The sequence below is a fragment of the Chondrus crispus genome, genomic scaffold (assembly GCF_000350225.1).
Source record: "Chondrus crispus Stackhouse genomic scaffold, scaffold_268, whole genome shotgun sequence".
Classification (NCBI taxonomy): domain Eukaryota; phylum Rhodophyta; class Florideophyceae; order Gigartinales; family Gigartinaceae; genus Chondrus; species Chondrus crispus.
In genome coordinates, this window is record NW_005179147.1 from 27,001 (window position 1) to 38,523 (window position 11,523).

An 11,523-nucleotide genomic window follows, 5' to 3' on the forward strand; every position below is an offset into this window, starting at 1 on the left:
TGGCCCTATGGCCTGCGCACGTCCCTGTGGCCTTGCGGCGGAGCGGCGAAGCGAAACCTCTCTCCTCCCGAGACCGTCGCGTAGACTTTCGTACATAAAGCGCGGCAACGCGTCAATAAAGGCAGCCCTCAGGAATCATCGACCTCCGAGGCGCGTTGCCGGCCGCTACTCGCCTTTCCTTTTGTCCTGCCCTCCGCAACGTCCTGCCCTCTTCTGTCCTCCAGTTCTGTCCGCTCCTTCCCTCCGCAAGTTGCCACAAGGCCTTTATGCACCTCCGAGTCGTCTGTCGATGACGCCAAAGTGCAATCCCTTCAACTTTCCTCATCAAACTGCACTTGCTTCCCTCTTCCCATATCCTCTATCCTCTGCCATGCCTCCCGCTTTCGCCCGTGTCGTAATCGCCCTTTTCGTCACCCTTGCCGGCGCCACAACACCGCCGGATCTCCTCATTATCGGCGCCGGCACTTCCGGCTGCGCCCTCGCCGCCCGTCTATGCGTCGCCCTTCCTACTCGGAACATAACCCTACTTGAGCGCGCCTCCCCGCGCAACTCAGCCGCTGATTTCCTCGTGCGCTCTCCGCGCCAGATGTGGCTCGCCTGGCAATCCTCCTCCGTCGTCGAGCCGATCCGTACCTTGCCATCATCAGGCCTCCTCGGCCGCGCCGTTCCCGTCTTCACAGGCGCAACCCTCGGGGGCACATCCGCTATCAACGGCATGCAGTGGGTCGTCCCGCGTGATGGCTCTGTCGACACCTGGGGCATCCGCAACCTCACCACCAACTCTGCACGCCGCTACTATCAACGCGCCTTCCGAACCATCGGTTTTGCTGCTCAGATACCGCCGCTCCGCCAGCGCCATGTCGACGCCTTCTTAGGCGCTGCAAGGCGCGCCGGATACGACACAGGGAACAAGGACCCCTTTGACCCTTCTGAAGCCTTTGATTTTTTCGAAAACCGAATGGCCATCGATCTCGCCGGCGTCCGTCGCGACTCTTGCACCGCCTACTTATCTCCCGTCCTGAATACGAAGTGCGCTCACAACCTCCGTCTAGTACAAGGCGCTTCCGTAACCCGTCTTCTACTCTCACGGGAATCTCGTCCGCGCGCAACCGGCGTCGAGTACACCGTCTCCGGCTCCTCCGCCGGTGAGCGGCGCACTCGCAAATTGCGTGTCGCTGCGGGAGGGGAGCTCATCGTCACCGCAGGGCCGTTTGGTTCGCCAAAGCTTCTCCAGTTGTCCGGCATTGGGCCGCGCGATGTTCTTCAAAAGGCAGGCATTCCGGTCCGCGTCGGCCTCCCGGTCGGGACACACACAGTTGCGCGCCCGTTCGCCGCGCTGGACAGCGAGATCCAGGCCCCGCTCGAGCCCTCTAACAATTCAACACTACTAAACGATACAGCGCAGCGAACATTGTGGGATGCCGGGCGAGGCAGTGTGCTGGGGCGCTCGTCGTTTATCGCCAATGGACGCGACCGCGCCGACGCATACCTTACGGGCACCGGCAGTTTCTTCCCGGCGCTCGTGGACCGCAGCATCGTGTCGACTAACTGCAACTCCAACGTCGCCCTTTCGCGCGGGTTCGTGCGTGTGACTACGCGCAACGCGTCTGCACCACTCGATGTGCAGATGGCGCTTCTGCAGAAGCGCGCGGACTTTCTGCGCATGCAGCGTTGTCTGCTTCGCCTGCGCAGACTACATGAGGAGTTGCCTAGGCGGTTCACCGCGAAGTGGGCCAACCCATCGGACGGGCAGATTACCGAGAGATGGATACGTGATAACGCCGGCTGGGCAGGGCATATGGTCGGGGGGTGCGCCGTGGGTGAGGTGCTGACGGATGGACTTCGCGTCAAGGGTGTGCGAGGATTGAGGGTTGTTGATTCTTCTTCGTTGAGGAATATGCCCGAGTCAGCAGGACCGATGGCGTCGACGTACATGCTCGCAGAGTTCATGGCAGAGGTCATCGGGAAAGAGATCAAGGACGGCTCTGGTGTCTACCAATAGTAGCTCTAGCTACACCCAAACATCGCAATTAGGGTGACCCCACCGCGCCTTGCCCAAAATCGCAAAAAGCAGACAGTTGTCCTCCGGTAATTGGATCTACTATCTTTTAATCAAGCCGCGCTTTGGGGGAGGTGGTGATTCAGAGATGAACCCCACCGCGCCTGTAACACGATACATCTATCATATTCAGGGTCACCCCAATTAGGCTACAAGTATGTCGTAGAAATACATTTGGCGCAAAGAAGCAAGCTACTGCACGCGTCCGTTCCACAATTGGCGGCAACTTTTGCTCGTCACTTGCCCGCTCTCCATAATATGTAGGCTCCTGTTTGGGAATTATCAACTCGGCAAGTACACCACGCATTCAATTCCTATTATGGACTATGGAACTGCGCTCTCAGCAACGCACAGGGCAACATTCTCCTCGTCTGACCACCCCAGTCCCTTACCCTTTTTCCTCACTCTTACTGCCGAGTCATCAGTCCTAGTAACCACCTCAGCCATTGCCTGCACTTCTCAAAAGACGAGAAGGAGGGAGAAGATGGGAAATGTCCACGAGCGAAGGCTGCACAACACTCCTTTTTGCGTCCCACACTATTGATGGGACTTCAGTCAAAACAGCCCCAAAGCCATTTGGAAGAGCTTTGGTAGAGCTGTAAGCACATGAAATTCAGATTTTTTTCTGTACCGTTACTATAGAACGAAGCTCGCCCAAACGGCGCTTTGGACAAAAAAACTCGACCAAATGATTTTGGTTTGGAAAAGAATCCTTCCCAAATTCTAAACTTTAGGACAAATGCTGGCGCGGTGGGGTTCAAAATCTTTTCCATCGGTCCAAACGTTACTCCATCGGTCCAAACTTTAGTAGTTGGAATTTTAGGACTGAAATTTTGTTGGCGGTGGGGTCACCCTTAGTCTGGGCTAGACTATAAAAAGTCTAGGATATATTTTCACCCTCACACGTAATAATGCGTACTGCACTAATATGTGTATCCGCACTATATGCATCACAACCTAAGATAGAGTAGACCAGACTAATTTTCAATGAACATATTAGTGAAGACTACACTATTTTGATAAACACGCTATTGCCCAATCATAACCCGTCCATGTTAGCATATCAACACATTTTGAAGGCTTGAAATAGACGGGGCCGGATCGAAAGGGCGGGGGTAGAATAATAGATAAAAGGGGAGGGATTGGGGGAAGTACAACCGAGAAAGTCCGCATCCATAAGTGTGAAACAATGTATGATACGGAGGCGCATCCATTTCTGTAATTGCTGGATGCGTCAGAACTTGTCTTTCTTTATGATACTGTAAGGGTTAAGTAGTATATAAGTAGGGCTCGCGCTGCGAACTGTAGGTTCGTACCGGGCCAGAGGTTTTTGTCAAAACGCAGAGCCTACCTGCGAAAACTGTCCGACTGCACGGACTTCGCACGGGCTCGGACGGTCGGTCGTAGACCTGTCTATTGACACTTTAATAAAATCTCTTTTTCTAATTCTTTAAAGGAACTCCTCAGGAAATCCCACATTAATTAATTGCTGATTTCGAGTTAGATTCTTTTCCCCTCTTCCTATTGGCCATCCGTGAGATCCTTGCGCGAGCGATCTCCCGCCTCCCGTTCCTGCCGCCGACTCCCCACTTGCGTGTGCGCACAACTCGTCGCGTCTCGCCGGTTCACGACCCCTCGCCGCCGCCGCTCGCTACTACCGTCGCGCTCTGCTGCTACCGCCGCTGCTTGCACTCCCGCCGTGCTCTGCCGCTCTGTGCTACTGCTGCCGCCCGCTACTGCTGCCGACGACTCCTGCTGCTGCCACCTGCTACTGCCGCCGCCACTCCCAGGTGCCGCCGCCGCTCTCTGCTGCCGGTGCCGCTTGCTGGTGCCGCCGCCGCTCTCTGCTGCTGCGCGCCGCCACTCTACGCCACCGCCGCTGTTGCTCTGTGCTGCTACTCCTGCTGCGCGCCGCTGCAGCTCGCCTCCGCCGCTCGCTCGTCGCTTCTGCTGCTCTGAGCTGCTACTCCTGCCGTGCACTGCTGCAGCTCGCCGCTGCCGCTCGCCATCGCCGCTCTCTCGTCGGTACTGGTGCTCTGTGCTAATACCGCTACCGCGCGCCGCCGCCGCTCGCTGCCGCCGCTCGTCGCTGCCGCTGCTCTCTGCTACTGCTGCTCTCTTCTGTTTCCGCCGCCCGTTGTGCTGCTGCAACTACTCTCCACTGTTGCCGCCGCTTGCTGCTGCAACCACACGCTACTGTTGCCGCCGCCGCTTGCGGCTGCACACACGCCCGCGCTCTCGGCGTCAGTGCTGTGCCGCGTCGCTCGCTCCACAAACGTTTGGGAGAAGGGAGGATTGTTTGATTTGGTTGTTGTGCGTTTGTCTGAAGGTCAGTTGGAAGTGGAGGTAGTGGTTTGTTGGTGCTGGAACATGGAAGAGACCCTTGTTTTGCCTGAGAGCGGTTGACTCGGGATCTTTTTCCTGGTGACGCAAGGCTGGCAACTCGAACCGTGAGGAGATCCTCTCCGGCAGGGAACCCCACCGGTCCTTCGGGGCAGATAACGGTGTCGGCTTTCGAGCCTGGTGTTTCTGGGCGTGGTGATCTTCCGGGGTGTTGTGCGCTGGGTAGACAAGGGTTTCAACTACTGGACTAGCGGTCGCGCAAGAGTCCCGCAAGAGAATAGACACCCCTTAGGACTGTATACTGGCTGGTGTGAACGTCTCGTAGGGACCATCGCGCCTACTCTCGTAACGCAAGAGTAGGTTGACAGCTGAAGACGTTACCTGACCCGGACAAGCTCCGGGCGTCAGAGGTCGGACCTCTTCTACCTGCAAGAGCTGCAGGCGCCGAGGGTCGGACCCTTACAAGGTCAACCGATCTACGATCGACGCAGTTGTCAAGTTTTTTTTGTTGCTATTGTTTTTCATTGGCAACACCACCCGTCACCACTTAACTAAGTGGTATACAAAATGCCTCCCACTACCCCAGTTAGTGACGAGGCCAGTCTTCCACAAAGCCAACAAGTGGGAGACGATGCACCCGCGCCCCTCGCTTATACACTTATGCGGGGGTTAACAAACGATGCCCTTACAGTTCTAACAAGTGCACAAAAGGGATTCATATCATCTATTCGCTTCCTTGAGACTACGCCCGACCTCACCGGTATCCATTTGAAAAGGACTGTAGCTGATATGTTTCCACCAGCTTCGCTGTTCCGCCAGGAAATATGTGACCTTCCTGCGGTGCATATAGAGTTGCGAAACTTCTTGACGCGAAAGGAGCAAACTTAGCGCAACACTCTTCTCATCGTGTGGTCATGACACTACTCCACGGTTTGTATGAAGAGACAGAGGACACACAAGCCGCAATTAAAATGGCTCGTGAAATCATTGCTGCAGAACGCCGCCAACGCCCCCATGCTCCCAGCTCTTCCTCCCATGGTGAACAATCACCCGTGCCAAGGACAAGCGGATCCTTCCGTATCCCGACAGAGAAGGTATCCCATAACGTCGCTATGCGAATGAAGGAGAAAGAGAAGAAATTCTCAGGGGACTTGGGCGAGTCCTGGATGGAGTATGTAGACGACTATCTTCATATTTCCAGGGACTACAACCTCAGTCCTCCTCAGCGACTCCAGTTTCTTCACAAATTACTGCGAGGGGATGCTAAAAGGTATTATCTTGACAAAATCGATGGATATGCGACCAGCTTTCAGCAAGCTATCCAAATGCTCGAGGAGGAGTACAACTCCCCTGTCCGCCAAACCCGGGTCAAGAACTATCTCAACTCCCTCCGCGTGACTGTTTTCGCTGCAGAAGGGAAGGAAATGTCCGCTGGTCTAGCTTTGACTTACAAGTAAATTATCAAATTCTCCCGTCAAGGTCCGCGCTCCCATCAAGGAGACGCTCACAAGGTTGAATTCCTCCGAAATGCTGTTGTAGGAATGCCATGGTCCAGCGAATCGCTCAGTAGAGTGACAACGCACCAACTCACATTCCAACAACTCTACTCAAAGCTTGAAGCAGCGCTACAACTGGATAAAGAGTCCAAGATAGCAATCATTCGCGATCGTGCACAACTGAATCAGCGTTCCGTTTCCCATGACAGCTCGGCCGGCATTCTGTATACTGGACAGGGCAAGTATTACAACAATTCCCCCTACCCGCGTGAGCGAGACCACACAAGTACCCGGCAGCCTCACTTTGGCGGAAGGGCTTTCAGATCACCCTCTACGACTAAGCAGAAGGTAAAGTTCAACCCGCTGACAGTATCGGGTTGCTTCTGTCGAAGGATCGGGGAACATTCGTGTTGTGCTGTACAGCATGTGCTGTACAGCAAGGTAAGAAATGCTAGAGAGGCCAAAGGTCCGGGCCTGTACAGTGATAGTGTAGAATGCAATTAGTGGTGTCTCCCCTTGCCTCCAGGAACAGCGCGAGACAGTGCGCGCATTGCGAACTAGGCTACGAGTTTCGCTCTGGAAATAGTTCCATTCCCTTTTGGGCTAGGACGAACATCAGTAAACATTGGAGCATTATTGCTACATTGGTGATACTCTCCCGCGCGAGTAGTCACAACTCTCGTCCTCAACCGATCCGTGTTCCAACAGGAACAACCCAGGCTCCTGTGCGCCTGCCGTTAGGACAAGACCGAAGACTTGACCTCGAAGGAACACTCTGTCATAGGAGTTTTCCGACATTCCGGAATTAAGGAAGACTTCTTTGTCATCCTTACACTAGAAAGAAGAACAAACCCTTGAAAGAAAGAAAGAGGAACTGACCATGTCCCCTCCTTCCCCACCGGCCCCGAGCCTCCCTGCCCCGATTCCCCCCGTGACCGATCCCGCTGACAACCCGCAAATTGGTCCATTTGGCGACATACGCCTGAGTAATGCACACCAGGAGGGTCTCTTCAATCTGTTCTATGGATACTCCACACAGTACCCAGTGCCTAGAGGCGATGCTCTCCTACAACAGATTCGTGAAGACCTTGAACCTCGCGAACTCGTGGATCCCATGGTGACAGTCAATTATGAAATCTACAAGAGGATTCGTTTTCTCCTTAACGACCATGGCGTGGATACTCCTTGAACCAGTGCCTCCGGTAGCCTCATCGTAAACCGTCTCCTTCACACAATCTGGTGCCGCCCACAGGATGTAGAAGAGCGCAACAGAGCCGTCGCACAGTTTAAGGCAATCAAGCGTGGAGAGTTTGTGCCAAGTTCACCCAGCAACGGCATTCAAAGCCCTGCCACAAACCCCTTCGCGTTGTCCCCCAACCCTGAATTTTCTCAAGCGCAACAGCCCGGACAGCATGCATCCCCTCGTAATTGGGAGGCCAGAAACGCCAGCAACGCCGCGAAGGGAATGAGTGTCGCTTACTCATCTGATAGGCAGAAGTTTTGGGGCAAGGTTGACGAAGACTGGCTGACTAAACTTAGTCGCTGCCAGTTCATGTGCAGTCAAAATAAGGTGACCGGTGCGGACAAGATCAGCTACATGCACTACCTCCTTGACGGCGCCGCACTCCAATTCTTTATCAACGACGTTGAAGGTAGAATCACCAACTGGGGAGAAATCGTTCGACGTTTCCACGACCGGTATGCATCAGCCGCCGAGCAGGACTCCATCTCACATCGATTGAACGAAGTGAGCATATCCCAATTCGAGACTGACAACGCCACCGAAGGCCAAGCATTTCGCGCCACCGTTGACGAGATCGATCGGCTCACCCCAATGTCCCACCCCGAAGACCGGACCGATAGGGCCAAGATGCTCCACCTGCAGCAAGCTGTACTTGGTCGCGAGTGGGCCCGCACAGTGCTGTCGAATGTCACTGCCAACGAGCTGAAGTACCACCCCCTGATTGAGCGTCTGGAATATTCTCTCCAGCAAACCACGAAGCATCAGGCAGCCTCCATCGACAGTCCTGCAGGCAGCAGCAACACGCTTCGCAGTTCACGTTGGAAATCGACTAATTTTGCCGGTCAAGGTCGTTACGGCAGAGAGCCACGCAGTCGCGCATCAATTGTTCCCCGGCTACCCCATCATTTCCAGTCCATGCGAACTCAGCACCGCACATATCCAAATAAAACGTGGCATGTGAAGCGAACCGAGAATCCAGACCTCACGTGCCACAACTGTGGTAATACGGGATGCCGTTGGTATAGGTGCACGAAACCGCTTGACATGAAGCTCGTGGCGCAGAACCGTTTGAAGGCCGCAGCTAGTCGCCCGGGCCTTCGCGAGCAAACATTGCAGATGTTGCTGATTCCCTCGCTCAGGACCTCAATGACGCCATGGAGACACTTCTCGTCTCAAATGACACCGACGAGGACGACCTCGATGAGGAAAACGCAAATGAAGCGTTGATGACACACCTCGAACACGAAGCCTCCGTCAATCACAGTGTCCACTTTGATTTGCCACTGCAATCAGACGAAGAGGGCGCTGATCTAGATGGTGATCTGGATTTACCTGTGCATTTTTAAAACGGGGCTTGATTTGCCAACAAGTCCCGGCACTCAGGCACAGAGTACCACCAGATAAGACCGGACACGACCTCCTCGTCCCTCCCAGGTTCGTTGGAGCAATGCGTACCACAGAACCGACATCGAGTCTTCGCTATCAAGGTCATCTCATCAAAACAGTACTGAAGGTCAGAGCCAACCCGGCATGCCCTACTCGTCAATACAACGATCTATCATTCGAAGGTGCATGTACGGACACGGGAGCGCAGAGATCAGTCTGTGGACTCGCGCAGGCAAAGGCATACTGTCGCTCCAGCAAACGTCCATTTCAACTGAGAAAGTCACCATACTCCTACAAGTTTGGGGATGGTATTCGCAACAGTCTTGGTATGATCAACATCAGAATGCGCGTTAAGGAAGGGTATTATATCGAGTTCTGGGTTGACGTTGTGGACGCTGATGTACCGTTACTTCTAGGCCTCGACATACTCGACAGGTACAAGCTCATCGTAGACAATGTGGACAACACGTTAGTGAGTAAGGTTGACAGTTGGACCATCCCCATAGTCAGGACACACGGACATCTCTTCGTTCAGTGGGACGTACACAAGGTGATGTACACAAGAACTGAACTCGAAAGGCTCCACCTCTATTTCTTCCATCCGTCCCGACAGAAGCTGCTCGACTTGCTGAAACGTGGCACTCCCGACCGTGTCAAAACGGATACTCCGAAGCTCATACAAGATATCGTCGACAAGTGTGAGGGATGTAAACGCTTTGGAATCCGGCCATACAGGTTCCGTGTATCGCTACCAGATGATGAAATTATTTTTAACCACGAGGTGGCCATCGATCTCTTCTGGGTAGGCGGCAACCCCGTCCTCCACATAGTCGACACACACACTGGGTACCAGAACGTCGCACTACCGAAGAGTCTGACGGCACAGCACGTTTGGGATGTCTTCTTAGAAGCATGGGTTACTGTTTACATTGGTATACCTAACCGAATCCGTGCAGATCAGGGCTCAGTATTCACTTCTAAGTTCTGGGACGACATTACGACACTCCATGGGATTGATCTACAGCTCTCTCTGGCACTCAAAGTCATAACTCCCTCGGAATTGGCGAGAGATATCATGCCCCGCTGCGCCGCGTTTTTCGGGTCATCCGCTCACAATATCCGAAGTTGGACCCAGAAATAGCGCTCCGATTGGCCGTGAAAGCGGCAAACGACACGCTCGGCCCTGACGGTTGGGTACCGTCTCGCCTGGTCTACGGTGTTGACCCTGCATTCCCCGTCGTCAATGCACGCCTACCAGCTCAGAGAGAACGCATGGCCGCACTGGAAGCAGGTAAACGAGAAATGGCGACGATTACTGCAGAACTTCGCATCCAACAAGCCCTACGGGCTAAGCTTCGGCCTGCCACACGCTACAACATCAAGCCGGGAGACGACGTTCTCGTTTATCGGGAGGAGAAGAAAGCGTGGTTGGGACCATGTAAAGTGATAAGGATGATGCAGAAAGAAGTGTACGTGGACTGGGAAGGGAAGGAAAAGCATTATAATTTGTCACAAGTCATCCCGATGCCCGCAGAGCAAGGCGATAGGGAAATTAAACGCCTTTTAGACGGCATGGAACAGTTCAGGGACCAACACCCCCCCGGTGTTTTCGTGACAGAGATACTGCATCCCGCCGATCGCAGAGGGCGTTCTGGGGAACTCGACGCAGCCAAGGCCAAGGAGCTAGCCGGGCTAGCAAAAAGAGGAGTGTATGAGATTGTATGCAGAGAGAATGTGCCCACTGGAGCTAATGTACTAGGCGGCCGTTTTGTGCTAGCTGTCAAAAATGTAGACACTGCGGAAGAAATATGCAAAGCCCGCTTCGTCGTCCAAGGACATACGGACATCGAAAAGAACATCTTGGTACACAACAGCACCAACATCCGCCAGAGCTCGGTACGTCTTCTCGTGGCCATTACCGCTATCTTCGGGTTCCGACTGTGGTCCCAAGATGTCTGGCAAGCGTACCTACAGAGCGCAGACAAGCTCATGCGCGACGTTTACGTCAAACCGACTCGCGAGTTTAATCTTTCATCAGATCAGCTGCTAAAATTGCGAAAGCCTCTGTACGGCCTGTCGGACTCTGGAGATTACTGGCATGCCACATTCTCGAACCACCTCATCTGCGATCTCGGCATGACTCCGACTACTGCCGATCTATCCTTGTTCTCAAAGGTCGTTGAAGACAAGCTGAAAGGTATGACCGGCGCATACGTAGACGACATTATTGGCACTGGAACGACGCAGTTTGAGGAAGATTCCAAGGAGACTGGGATTCGTTTCCAGTCCAAGACACGGGAGGTCGGAAGCTTTCAGTTCGCGGGAATTCAAATTGAAGAGATCGAGGACGGATATCTTATGCATCAACAGCGGTATGCTACGAGGATCACAGAATTAGCAAAACATAGCACGTTCTACGAGTTTCGGTCCAAAAGGCACGAACTGGCCTGGCTCACGCATACACGTCCAGACCTCTCTGCTGCTGTCAACCTTGCCGCTCAGGTCACTGAGCCGAAGTTCGAATCGAAACATGTCAAGGCCATCAATGAAATCATCAAGCAAGCACACACACACTCGAAACGAGGAATCAGGCAGCAACGTCTCGACGATAAAACGCTGTCGGTGCGAGCTTTTACAGATTCATCTTTCGCAAATACCCCGGATCTACGGTCGCAGCTTGGCTTCATGGTGCTTATATACGATATCACAGGACGATGTAACATTGTTCATTTCTCGTCATACAAGAGCAAGCGAGTCACCCGGTCAGTGATGGGGGCAGAAGTGTTGGCGTTCGCAGATGGATTCGATTATGCATATCTCCTTCGTCATGATCTGCGACACGTACTTGGGAGAATGCTGCCGCTTGCCATGTTCACAGATTCAGAGAGCTTGTTCAAGACGATTGTGAAGTCAACTACTACCACGGAGAAGCGCCTCATGATCGACATACAAGCCGCCCGCGAGGCTTACGGGAGACAAGAAATTAGTGACGTAGG

At 53.7% G+C, this 11,523-nt stretch overlaps 1 protein-coding gene; it reads left to right on the forward strand.

Moving 5' to 3' along the window:
• Positions 1-7: 7 nt before the first annotated feature.
• Positions 8-2,374, forward strand: CHC_T00005062001 (hypothetical protein). XM_005716442.1 is given in 2 exon segments: positions 8-2,002; positions 2,003-2,374. 1 exon segment carries the CDS (start codon positions 8-10, stop codon positions 2,000-2,002), a length of 1,995 nt encoding a protein of 664 aa, XP_005716499.1. The 3' UTR covers positions 2,003-2,374.
• Positions 2,375-11,523: the final 9,149 nt, after the last annotated feature.

Excerpts from the sequence above, each read along its gene's own strand:
- CHC_T00005062001 (XM_005716442.1), top strand. The coding sequence starts at position 8 with ATGGCCTGCGCACGTCCCTGTGGCCTTGCGGCGGAGCGGCGAAGCGAA.